Source organism: Ceratosolen solmsi, unplaced genomic scaffold (assembly GCF_000503995.2).
Source record: "Ceratosolen solmsi marchali unplaced genomic scaffold, CerSol_1.0 scaffold76, whole genome shotgun sequence".
In the NCBI taxonomy this organism is placed as follows: Eukaryota; Metazoa; Arthropoda; class Insecta; order Hymenoptera; family Agaonidae; genus Ceratosolen; species Ceratosolen solmsi.
The window spans coordinates 67000-82013 of record NW_011948465.1 but is presented as its reverse complement, the minus strand read 5'-3'; the positions used below and the strand labels follow the sequence as shown (position 1 = coordinate 82013).

Sequence of the window (15014 nt, the reverse complement as noted above, 5' to 3'; positions counted from 1 at the left end):
TTTAAGATGGAAAACTAAGTTTCTTCAACTTTCGACAGTTATCTGAATACGGTATTTTTTAATGCATTTCATAACATTTTTTAACATTTTTCATCGCAGATGGAATTAAAAATTATTATATAATTATTAGTTTTATAATCTGTATTCATATTTCAAATAATTGATTTTTTTAAATATGATAAATATTACAAGATTATTATTGTAATAATATACAAAAACGAAGTTTATATTATTATTATATTGCATTGAAATTATAAAATAAAAATATTTACATTAAGCCTGTTTTTAATGTTTTTTTTTGTTTTGAAAATTTTGTAAAATGTTTGTCTACATAAAATGAAAAATTATGGATTTATATACATACATAGTTAACCAAATTAGTTTTATGAAAAACAATTTCAAAGTTTAAAAATTAATTGTAACATACCTTCTTAACGTAAAATAACTTAAAATATTATGCAAATACATAGAAGAGACATAGTAATTGCTACTAAAATATTTTTACAATATTTTTTCTAAAAACAAGTTTCCGACCTAAAGAAAACTTTAGTATTACTTTCATCATTTTACAGTATTACTTTCCCATTATACTCAGATTTCTAATGAATAGTGTCATTTCAAAATAATTATTAATATGATACTGAATTCAAGTAATTGAATTTATTTATATTCTCATGGATAGCATTAAAAAGTTTTATAATTGAGAGTTATTTTAACTCTTTTATAATTTCTTGTATATTTAAAAATAAAAATAATTTTTTTAGTAAAAATTTAGTAATAATGTATTACATGTCTTATTATGTATTATATGAATTTTTCTATGAATACATCATTTATAGAAAGTTTTTAATTCATACGTAACCTCATCATAGATACATTAAAAGGTTACTGAATTAATGTAGTGTAAAGAAATATGATTGAATTATGTCATATTCAAGTATTGCAAGAATATAATACTTTAAAAAATGCAATAATTGTAATACTATTTTGTATATTTAAATATAGAATTTTCCAGTATAATCTTTTAATACTTTAAGAAATAAAACAACGTAATTATAAAACTATTTATACAACCAGAATGCATTTTCGCTTAATACATTATATTAAGTAAACCTTATATAACACATAATGCAATCCTTATTTAATGTAAATATTTATTTCTATTATACATACGAAGATTACATAATATATTGCACATCATATATGTTTCATGGCATGTGTTTGTTATGAAATTGTTTTAAATAAAGAATCTGATATAAGATCTATATTTTAGTTTAGTACTTGTATTTTTAAGGTATAGTGTGTGAAGTATATTTTTATTACTGCAATTACTGTATAAAAATTAATTAAATAGTTAAATTATGGTTTTACTTTATCATAATAAAACTTTAAAAATTTTTAATCGATATGACTAGAATCAATTACATTTATTAAAGTGTATACATATACATACAAACAATTATGTTATCGATAAAGAAAAACTGAAAATAAATTTTACTTTTTAAAAATATATAATGAGAGTGACTCACTTATAAAGCATGTATCTTACTCATTGGGAAATTGAACCTTAAAATTTTTTATTTTAAGCAGGAGATTTTTTTCTATTATTATACAAATATTATAGTACTAAATGTAATATATATCGCGTAATAGACGGGCATATTATAATTTTACTCTATGTATTGGTAAGCAAGTCTGCGGTATATTTTAAATATATTTAATAATACAAAAAATTTTCAATATAAATTATGTATATAATAGGTATATAAACGGATTTATACGATATTTTGATGTATCAAAACAACTTAAATTAAAATAAATTTAGAATTGACACATATATATTTGATTTGTTAAAAAAGTATTATTTCATTAAAATTATACCTTCAATTTCTAATGGCTTACGTTTTAGAAAATTTAATGTATTTCAACTAATGTAGTTTAATAATGTGGTATATGTAAATCAATACTAAATAAAAACTAAAGAATTTTAGATTCTATAAAGATTTCTGGAGAGTTTACTGTTTTTTACATTTATAATTTTTTATTTATGTGTCACATTATATGAATATATTTTATATCATTAAAAATGTATGTAGAATAAAATTTATTTTTTATAATAAGGTTTATATTGTTATGTTTAATTAAAAATAATATATAGCAAACATTAAAATATTTAAAATTGTGTATGTCCGACGTCAGAATTCAGAAAATAAAAAATAATTATAAAATATGATTCGATTAAATGACAGGTAAAGAGTAACAATTTAAATATTATCAATTAAAATAGTATGAACAAACTCTATGAAAATATGTTGAATTCGTCCCAATTGAAAAATATATTTAAGCGACAAATAATAATAATGAATCTACAAAGTTTCTTAAATATCAGACATATAAACAAAATTTATTTGACAGTAATATAAATATATAATTAGACCGTATACTCTAGTTATAATATAATTTAAATTTTAGAAATTAAGCTATTATACAATTAAAAAAAATCAATTCTTCGTTCATATTAAATAAAATTTATATAAAGTCAAAAATTAAAAAAACAACACAAAAATTTGTATTATACAAGATATTTAAAAAGCTGTATCCGTATAAATAATTTAATAACTGCAAGAGTTATTATTTGTACTTTAAACGATGAAAATATTAAACGAATTAAATATATTATGTGACATACGAAAAGAAAAACTTAAGTAATATACAATACGAGAACAATACAACAATAAAGCGATTTAAAAGATACATCGACAATAGTAGCAAGTAATTTTTTATTACAAGTTGATAAATAGTTTTATAACTTACATCTATTAAAAAATTGAATTTATTTAATTGTGATTATTGAATACAAAATTATAAATCGATTGATTTTTATGGATTTCAAACAAGATAAATATTACTTAAAATATTAAGTTATTATGATTAAAGGTACTTCTATGAAATTAAATTTATGGTATAAAAATCAATAATGAAGATTGAAGTTAACTTATACGTGAATACTAATAGCACTAAAATTTATAAGAAATCTTTACCGACTAGTTCTATACTCAAATGCCGTTGTGTATTATGTTGATTAGTGCATAATATAAATTCTGAACATTAAACAAAATTTGTATAGAATATTCTTGTTTTATACTCCATGCTTTTTTTTTAACAAACGTGCATTTATTTAATGAAGATTTTTTAAAAGGGCTTTGATTATTTTATTTAGGATATTTTGCTATTATGTTTATATAAAAAAGATTAGTAATATGCATTAACCACTTTTGTAATCTTAAATTTTGTAGAATTTTGAAATCTTAAAATTGATATAGAAAGTGTATATATAGGCAATAAATTATTAAAATTAAATATTATCAAAGAATTAAGTAATTCTGCTCAAATTTTTATACTCGATTTAAAATTCGAAATTTTTTCATTACAGTAATAATCTTACTGTTGTTTTACTTACAAAATCAACTAAATAATAAAAAAAAAGTTATACATTTTAAATCAAATTTTAGATACACATCTATTTGAAATAAAGAAACCAATATAAAATATAAATAATTAATGTTTTATATTGGAAAGATTTAAATAATTAAACCATACTTATAAAAAATAAACGAATAAAAAAATTTACCACCGTATATTCATTACACAGTAACTCATATATTGATAAAAAAAATAAAATAAATTGTGCAAAATGAATTTTTTCGAAATCAAAATAAAATTAGTCTAGGAAATAAACCATTTGCATTATTTAATAATGAATTAAACATGGTGAACTTTCAAATATCTTTAAATTTGATACCATAAAAACAACTTTTTTTTATGGTTTTGTCTTATTTCAAACTCATAAAATCAATAGATCACTTATTTCATATTGAACGTTTATAAATAGAATTTATTTAAAAATTTTATAAAAATTAATTATACGATAATATATATTATATTGTGCTTAAGTATAATTTTAATTGTACAAGAATATATAATGAAATGTATACAAATTGTAATTGAAATGGTGTAATACTATAATATTATAATTGTTTTTTTTATATACGATACTTGCTCGTTGTTATTCATTCTTTTCTAGTTTGATAATAATTGTTACACTGCATAATATGTATAAATGAAAAAGAAATGAAAAAAATACATATTTGCGTAGCATGCATACTTATTTAAACTACTTGTTTTAGCTTACACAAGCCATCGATCAGCTGTTGATTCCATCATGTGTCTTTAGTTTCTATCGCGGTCCAGACATAAATCTGCAAAAATTTATACACGATAAAGATGATGAAAGTAATCGTCAACTTTAGAACATTTAACTTTAGATTATTTCCACAAAAAGTAATAATAGTTCAGATTAAAATATTATTCATAATAGTTGTAATAATAAATTGTAAAAACTGAGAAATTTATTTTAACGTTTATTAAATTTAAATAGTTAAATAAAAAATTATGTGAGAATACATTGAATAATTTCATAAGATAATTAATTCAGTTTTATGTATTTATAGTAAATCTATAATAAAATTTTAAATTATTAAAATGTCATATTCAACAACAAAAGATGAATTATTTAATTTTAAATTATGAACTATTTAAAATATAATCCGAAGTATTTAAAGATCAAAATAAATTATGTTAGTGATAGTGATGATACTAATAGCGGCAACAATAGTAGTGTCATTTTCTACTTCTTTATTAGCTTAAACACGGGTACTTAATCATACATTTTAATAATTAATTTCTTCAGCAACCATGAAATAATGTACAGAATAAAGTTCCAGTATCAGAAGATCCAGTAACAATACGAATTTAGAAATTAATCAAACAATAAATTGAAATAATTTGTTATAATAAATGTAGTAATTTTTTTGTGCTTTTCTTGTACATGATAAAAAAATATACTCATAAATTGAAAGAATTATTTATTATAAAATAACCAAAATATATATTAAAAATAATTAAATATATTTATATGATTTTATTAAATCTGAATTTTATTTACTTGAAAACTTTTGGTAATAAGATTAATTTAAAATTATTTATTTTTAATATTCACTATAAATATTGAGAGTAGCTCAGATAATAAGTAAGCATTGGCGCATATATGTATAAATCTTATTTTTTATGTACATTGTATTGTATACACTCCTACAACTTACAATGTTGTATTACTATTCTTACAATATAATCATACAGCTATATATATAAATATTGTATGATATAAAAATGTTTAAATATGAAATAATATCGTAAAAGCATTGATAAATGAAATATGGACGAGGAGAATAAAATATAATAAATATAACATTATATTTTTATTTACATCATTTATGTTATGATTATTTGATATATAAAAAATTATAATAGGATTTTGTATGCATAAAAATTTTTAAACTTTGAAAAATATTATTTGAATACATTAATTTTTTACTTTATATCATATTTCATAATAAATAAATATACATATACATCTAAAAATTATCATTTTTTACTTATATAAAATTGTTAAGTTTTCTAACTTAGTATTTTTTCAGAACTATTGGCTTCATATTTATTATACGTGTAATTTACTATAGAAAGTTTTGTTTAATTAGTTTCATTTTGCTTCAACTCTGAAATATTTATTTCACATTTATAAACATATAAGTTGTCGTCCAAAAGATATCAGAAGAGTAAGTTTTACGTGAACAAAATTTAATGTCAATACAATAAATAAATTTTAAATAATGTAGTTTATTTTACGGGAAAATATCTTTGAACATAGACAAATAGTCAATTTCATTAATTCCAGGTTTTTATTAGATATGGTCCAGTAGATAACTGTTGATACCCTTACAATAATTTTTAGTAATGACAATATATGTGCAATAAAACTTTTTTTGTCACACTCAAGAAATATTTGATCTATTGTTGAGAATAGTGTGTTTCTTTCAAGAATTTCTGTAGCTGTATTTTTACATTCATATTTCAAATTTTTTTTTATAATCTATTAAGTAATGAGTTTTCAATAAATAAATAATAATTAAAAATATCAGCATAATAAAACTTGTAAGCTAAGAAAGATCTAATTGCAAAAGTAAGCGATAATGCAATTCTTTTCCTTTATAAACGGCTTCCTGAACGACTACCCGATCAATTTTATAGATTGGAGATTTAAAATTTTTAAATTATTTTTCAGATATTTTTTATATTTGTAATGGAATTGTAAGATGCACATATTATTAGTATTACACTGAACAGTTATAGTAAAGTCTAGCAAGGTTTTGTATTGTTTATGTTTTTATTTTAAATGCCTAAAGTATTTTAGTAATAGTTTCTTTATTAAAATACTTGCTTGATTTCAGTAGAAATGTCTAGATTATAGTTATTATCTAGAAACAATAATGTGGCAGAAGTAATTGAGAAATTTATAGTATTTAGTTTATTATTCGAATATTGTAAATTATTATTTTAACATTTAATAATATAAACAAAGGCGATTTTAATTCAGATTGTGGTTAACATTTACAACGCTCGAATATGATTTCTGGTAATTCAAATAATAATTTTAATAAGAAGCATCATTTTCTTCATTTATCTACGTTTTTAATTTAGATGTTGTCCTGATATTGTTGCAGATACTATATTGACAGAAATTGTAATCAACAATCAATAGTTATATTAACACATTAAATTGATATTATGTTTTAAAATTAATTAAACTTAATCTGTACAATATTGTATTTAATATTACAGAATATTTCAATTAATCCGATTAATATAGAATAAAATGTTTTTAATATTAACAACTTTATAAAAAAAAGTACTTTGAGCAAGGCAAATAATAAAGTTATCTCTCTCATATTTGATGATCGATTAATCAAACTATTCTCGATTTATTTACTATTATGATGTTTTCTTTAATTTATTGTTAAATGTTAAATATATTTTTCATAAAAAGTAATAATAATTTTGTTATATATATAAAAAAGCGTTATCACAACATAATACAAAATAGATGTATGATAACTTTATTACAAATAAATTACTATAAATAGTAATACATTCTATGTTATACTAGAAGTATAGTTGTTATATATAGTTAGTATTTTAATACAAATATCAATTAGTATTTATCTACTATGAGCGAAATAATAGCGTTCTATTCAGAAAATGATTTACGACGGATTAACAGTAATTTATTGATTGGTGTACAAAATACAAATCGTCGTTCCGACTTGTTTTATCAATGCCGGTTCGACGGATACAATCTGATGCCGTTGACAACTCAGAGATCACGGGTGTTGTGTGATAGCGATGAAAGGTCACAAGTGGAAGGGATATTATAATAATAATACAATATAAATGTGACTGAAGTATTTACTTTTTATTCTGTTATTTATTGTTGACAAGGTTGACTATTATTACTATTATTAATTATAGATTAACTCTTGTATTGAAGTAATCTGTTGCGGGGACAAATGCAGAATACGAATGGCGAATGGCGCGAAGTTTCGTTCGTCGACATTAGCGCTGTTTGAATGAGCACGTGTGTGGTTGAGGTTATGAATGCAGCGTAATGACTGAAAGATACCGCAGAGTGGCGCGAAACTGGATTCGTCGACACTTGCGTTGTGTGTTGCTTAATTTCATAAGTTTCCGAACTTGAACTAAGGCGAGGGTTGCAAAAAAGGGACGCCCCTTTTGCGGGCGCGAACTTGACGACGCGTACTGGAATTTATTCCGCACTGTCGTTTTAAGAGGAGCTTCCTCGTCCTTAGTGCTTATCGATGTAATACTCTGAATCTCAATATATATGTAATTATTGTAGTAGATACTACTTACAAAGACTAATCGTTGACTCGTCTTCTGACTCTGATAGGCGGATTGTCGTAGCTCCTTTGGAACAAGTAACTGCGTTAGTGGATATACGGGTTTATGTCGTAGTTCCTTCAGGGCTTGTAACTACTGTTCCCGTCACAGTGTTAATGGACTTTCACTAAACTTAACTGAGTATGAAATGTCTCAAGGGTATACTATATTGAGAGAGTATTACTAAAAGAGAGATATCAAGAGTATACTAAGAGGGAAAAATCAAGAGTATACTACTAAGTAAGAGATATCAAGAGAGACACTTCAAGAGAGTAATATCACGAGAATACTACTAAGAGCAAAACCATCAAGAGTGATGAGTATTGGAAATTGCGTCCCTTAAATACATTTGCTGACTATGAATTTGACTTGTACCCCTTCCCTTATTTTCTATCCAATCAGAGACTCCTCCCTTATAGTGCGAGGGCAGCGCGTCTTGTGGCTTCGGAGTTAATTAAGGGCCTAGTCGTCTCTTGGTCTTCATGACAAGCAGACCTCTCATTACTGCTGCCGCATGCGACAGCATGTTGGCAGCGGAAGGGGGGGGGGGCATCGCCGACACATCTGGTGACAGCATTGCAACTTGTAGACAGCGGGAAAGGGAAGGAAGGTTCGCTTGCAGTAATGCTTGAAGTTGCTACCGAACGCAACGAAAATGCAGATGTCTAACTATGGGTTTTCCCGTGTTTATGGTATTGTTTTTTCAGATGTTTTATGACACAAGTGCTTGATAATTTTGAGCAAGCGAAATTTGAAATCTAAATACAATTTTTACGATGTTACTTGCCAGATGTTTTATTGCACTGACAAAAAAAGGAAAAGCTCTCGCATTCTCAAACAATTGGAATAAATGAAAATGCATAGAAATAAAATAATAATTCAATTGGTTTGTTTGATATATTATATAAACGGAAATTTTTTATTTGTATAATATAAATATAAAGTATTGAATGAAATTGAATCGAATATACCATAGATTATTATGAAAAAACCATAGAATGTATTGAGTTTCTTAGCGTTCTTACATGTATAAATTTATATGCATACATAATGTGTGATAAATTAAAAGTGGAAAATATTCTCCTTTAAATTATACATAATACACTTTTTGAGAAACTAAATCATTCCGATTTTAATGATTGTTATATTTGTCTGGAAATTTTATATTATTTAACAAATAGGTGTTGCACAATTGAATAATTAGGTTTTTTATATTAAAATTTATATTTATTATTCAAAATTATTTTAAGTCGTTATCAAAAAAAGGTTCCTGGTTTATTCAAAACGTTAACGTGTAAATAATATAATTATTGTGATGGAACCAAATTTGAATTAATAAAACCACTAACTTCAATGCTTTGTAAACATATTCTAATCATAAATAGAACGAATGATAAATTTGTATATTACAATAACAAAGCATTACACAATTTAAATAAAGAAAGTTACTAACAAATTAAGTGTATCAACAATAACTAACATTTAATAGTTATACCAAAAATAAGTAGTAATAAATAATAATTATACCCATAAAAATAATTCTAGCCACATACAAAATATATACAAAGTGACAAATGTGACAAAAATGTGACAAATAAGTCATGAATTTATCGAAGTAATGATTTAAATTTCAACATGTTAGGTGTTACACTTGAGTTGAAATTGAAATTGATGCTATGAATGAGTCATAACAAGCATCAAATAACTCAATATTACAAGAGAAACAAGATGACCTCGACCTATATTACTCGAATGTTCGAGTAATATCATTTGCTAATAAGCTAGATCAAAGTAGCAGGAATATAAAAACGTAACTCGTGAGAATTATCAGAAAAGTGTTTACAATAAGTAGAAAATTGTTGTAATATTAGGGATATACAGAGACGAATTTTTCAAAATATAAAGTACTAACCAAAAAATAAATCATGATAACTCGATGCTAATTATAGAGAAAATATATAATTTTGCAGGGAGAAATAGAATACAAAGATTAATGACTCCAATAAAATATTTTTAGTAAGGCACATTTAGCCCAATAAAAACTTCTAAGTATTAAATATCAACTATAATTGACAATGAAAATGAAGATAAACAACAATGAAGGGAAAAAAGGGAAATTATTAAGTAAGGAATACACGTGGAATAACAGATAATTGATGTTGTAGGACAATCGAGAATGGAAACAGGTTCACAACATCTATAATAAATAATTTAATGCTATTTATCATAAAAATCAAAAAGTATATGAAAATTAGGAACAATTGGAATGTTTGATGGAACTCGACAATTAAGTCAATTAAGAGAATATAATAAAATAAATACTCTATATAACTGTAAATACTCTAGCATTATTGAAACTCAGAATTTCCTAAAGATAATTCGTAGGTGAATTATAAATAACATAATTAATATTATTATAGTAATTTAAATTATTATGATCAACTAGTTCTTTTAATTCAAAGTCTACCACTTGAATCAATGAGATACTAATAGATCTATACGTAAGAATAGTGTATTAATATTTATTTATTGACGACAGAACCAAAAAAAATATTAAATTATTATCCCCTGAATATACAAATTAAGGACGTATTTTCTCATAAAAATCATCTTATGTTTTATAATACATAATAATGATATATATATATATTTCTGAATATATAATAATAAAATATTTTATAATAAAAAGTAAAAATATTATTCATTTCATATTCAATAATCACAGCAAAACTTCCTAAATAGTTTATTGTATGTTTTATTTCAAATCTTTTCTACGGAACACCTGAACTCTTGTCATGTTAATGTTTCAATTATTGTATTAAGTTACTAACCGAATTTTTTCTTTCGTTATAACATTTTGTAACTTATCGTTATCAAGGTTACATCTATTTTGCTTATATGTAACTGCTTGGTATTATCATCGGTTGGTGGAAAAATTGCACAAGTTTTGTGACTTTATAATCATAAAATCTTGTCTAAATTACTACTGAAATTTCAAACTCTTCAAATTAATACGAAAAGTAAATAAAAATAACAAAAAGATTTTTGAATATTGGAATGTTGTTCGACAAAATAAAACTTATATGTGTTAACTTATGGTTGTGAATCATATTTGTATTGAAATAATTTACATGCACAATAAAATTAGTAAAATAATTTTTAATGTGTTATAACAAAAACAAAGAAAAATCTATGCTACAATTGATACATGAATAAATAAAGTATTTTAATAATAATAAATCTTTGTAAAAGATGTAGTAAGCAACAGATATTGTAATATTATTCATTTATTACACAATGAATTAACGAAAATGGGATTTTTTAAAGGTAGAATAACTGTTATAACGGCTGTTTATTGTTATAACTGTTAAATTGACTATGCAGTTATATAGAATAACTGCATAATGGCAAGAAGAAATAAAGTAAATTGCGTTGGGAATTTTTTTAAAATCAATTTTATTATTTAATTTTGTTAATAATTTATGATTCAATCTTCTATTCCTCTATTAATGTTGAAAATTTTAGTAAACTACCTTCAAATAGAATAATTTTAAAAACTTTAATGTTCAAACGTATACATTGTTGTAAATTCTTAAAATATTTGACCCATGGCTAATATAAAAACAATTTTTACATATATTGAAATCTAGGACGCAATTTTGAAAGTAAAAGTATACAATTTTAATTAATGCTGTATAAGCATCATCTTGTATAAATTAAATTTTTTTAAACAATACTATACAAAATCTATTCTGCTATGTATTTTCTTACATATCAATTCTATTTATATTTAGATTTCAGTCATTGTTAAAAATAATTGAAATCCTAGTTCTTATGATTTTTAAAATCGAATTTTAAATACACATTTCATATTTTTTTGGAGAAAGATTTTTTTGGAATAAGTGTTTATTCTCTACACGAAACAAATTAAAATTTAATCAATATTTATCTATTAGATATTACACAAAATTTGTGTTGAAATATTTTTAATAATTTATTATTTTTATTGAATTAACTAATGTATAATAAATTAAAATATTAAATATTAAATATTTGAGTATGGCTAATATTTAACAAAATCAAATGTTTAATTTGATGATATTATTACCATTTTTTAATTAAAATTAATATATAAAATTTTAATGATAAAATATTCAGAAATAAGCAATGTAATTATTGCAAAAATAAAAATTATAGATATGATGTTGTTGTAATTAAAATTTAGGAATATAAAATCACAATATAAAATTTAATACAAACTGTACATACACTTAATATTTTATCCAGATCTTAAAAATTTAATGTTTGAATATTAATCAATAAAATATATTTGTATAGGATTATCATTAATCAATTACATAATAAAAAGACATCAATAATATAACAAGCAAATTGAAGCAATATAACTTTAAATTGGTTTTAGATAATTTTCTGTTATTTTTTCTTTTATATTATTATTGTGTTACTCTTATCGACCTTATGATTTTTGATATATTATTTTTATATATTTTTGATATTTGTTTTATTTTTGAAACATATATTTTTGAAATTTAATATTTTAAATATTTGAAATAAAATATTTTTTAAATAAAAATATTGAAATTACTTCCATTTCATATTGAATAATCTTGTATTTTATATTTTTTATAAGATATGGCTATACAGAAAAAATAATTAAAAGAAATTACAATAAACATATGTGGAAATACTATTTTTGGATAAGTTTTTTATTATAAAACTTCAAGGAATTTATTTTCTAGCTTCTTGAATCTATTTAATTAAATATTATAGTTTAAAATTAATTGATGTATATTATTATTGTATGTATTCTTGTTGTATTATGTATTATTATATGTATTATTATAACAAAACTATTTATTATCTCTATAGTTTATATAAAAATTAGTAAAAGCAAAAGCCATAAATATTTTTATACTATTACATATACTGAACTCAATATCTTGTTAATGACATCATGTATTATTCATATATGTAATCATTTATAATGATATTATTAAGAAAATTATAATATAATTATATAGTTTTTAAATTTACAAATAAATTTTCTATAAATTATATATAATTATAATCAATGTAACAATATCATTATAATTTTATATTTGCAAGAATTATTATAAAATAAATAAATATACATAGTATATCAATTTTCATCTTAAATATTTACTCAAGTTTTAGAAAAATTAGAAAAAAGTATATACAGAAAAGCTACTTAAAAATATGAGAAGAACAGGTATTCTATGTGGAATCTATTATTTTTAAAGATTTTTAAAGAATCTATTATTTTTTTTTAATGATAAATGTACTTACATAAAGTAAATAAATAGACTAATCAAATAAATGATCTAAATAAGAATTATAGAATAATAGTTAAATATAATAATATACTAAAAATCTATAAACGAAACAGTATTTGGTACATTTTATTTATTTATATATAACAGTCATTATTTTTAGGAGTACTGTAGGTAGTTTACATGTAACTTTAAATATAATGATAAAATTGAAATAGTTTATGTAATCTAAGAGTACACAAAATTTTTAATCTACAACATTAACACTTTTTAAAACGGTTATATGTATTAAAACAAATTTAAGCAAATTTAATGGTTAAATTTAATTATTTATAATTTTTGTATACATCTTAAAGATTGATAAAATTATCAAAAAAAAAAATAAAATTTTTATAATCATTAAAAATTTGAAATAAATTTAAGAATGAAATCTCACTCATACATATTATATTGTATTGTACTAAAAATTCATTTAAAAAAATATGAATATAATTCATAAAATAATTTCCATTACTGATATTCAATATATTTGCTTTCAATGATTCTAATTTTAACGAGATACTCATTTTTAATTAAAATAAATTATGCATATATACATGCCTACAAATATGTACTTGGGAAAGGATTAATATGTATTTATTGTATTATATACCTTCATTTTATTTTTGAGTATTTTATACTCTTTATCTATAAATGATAAATATAATAAATGATATATATATTTTTATTATTAAACTTTTTATCATTCATTACTAATAAATTTTTATTTTTATTGTAAAACCTAAATTTACAAAACTATTAATTTATTTTAAAAATAATAAAAAAAAATTCAATGTAACGGTTAACAAAATTTTTATTACTTAATTTATAGTTTATTAATATATTAATCACTTGTAATATTTTGGCTAGTTCTGGCTTTTTCAAATTATAATTTTTTATTAAAATAATATATTTTAATTTATGTTAGAATTCAATATTGTCTAGATTTTGCAAGTTAATATTTAAATATGTAAATGGATTTACGAAAATATATTATAAATTAATATTGTTTTTCTATTTTCTCGCTGTTAATGATATTTTTTGTTAGATTTTTTGTATTATTTTATATAAAAATTAAATTTTAACAAAGATATTCATTTTTAAGGTAAAATAAAACAATTAAAATACGAACCAAACGACACCAAAAGCACCATAACCAATGGGTCTATCAGGTTGAATGGTATCTTGATTTGAAGATTGTGAATGCGATTGAAGACTTCCTGGTATTGTTGAATGATAATATGTAGTGGGTGGCTGGGTTATAGATGATGCGTCGAGGACAATCTGGGCTGAGTTAACCCCGGCCGTCCCCGTAAGAGGCCCGCCACCCTGCATCAGCGACATCGACACGCTCATGGACACTCTAGAGTGCCGTGATGGCCCTACCACTCCCATCAAAACCGCGTTTTTGCGGTTCACAAAGAAACACTTTCTTATTACTATCACAAAATTTGTATCATATTAAAATAACTTTGTTATTTGTTAATACTAACTTCATCAATGCGTCAACCCAACAAATTTTATTTCCATTTAATGATGAATTTCTAGAACCAATATAGATTCGTTAATATGATTGAAAACATGAGAACTACGTGGGTACTAACTCAACTACATCAAAAATATTCTGACGTCATTAAAAGACAATATTTTCATTGGTTATAATTTTTCAGTTGATTACCGCGCCAAATAAAAAAAATTATTGTATGAACTAGATACATAATTTTAATAATTATAATATTACTTCAAATTAAATTAAAATAAATTATTTTACTAATATTTAAAAAATTTTTCTTCAAATAAACTTCATCA

At 22.3% G+C, this 15014-nt stretch overlaps 1 protein-coding gene across 1 annotated transcript in view; it reads right to left on the bottom strand.

The window, feature by feature from the left end:
* The window catches only part of nmo (serine/threonine-protein kinase nemo), a 45770-nt gene extending 30983 nt beyond the window's left edge, over nt 1-14787 (bottom strand). Inside the window, exon 1 of the mRNA XM_011505567.1 lies at nt 14338-14787. Within this exon, the coding sequence (XP_011503869.1) occupies nt 14338-14600 (263 nt within the window). The 5' untranslated portion in view covers nt 14601-14787. The remainder of the gene's footprint in view (nt 1-14337) is intronic.
* Between the last annotated feature and the right edge of the window lie 227 nt (nt 14788-15014).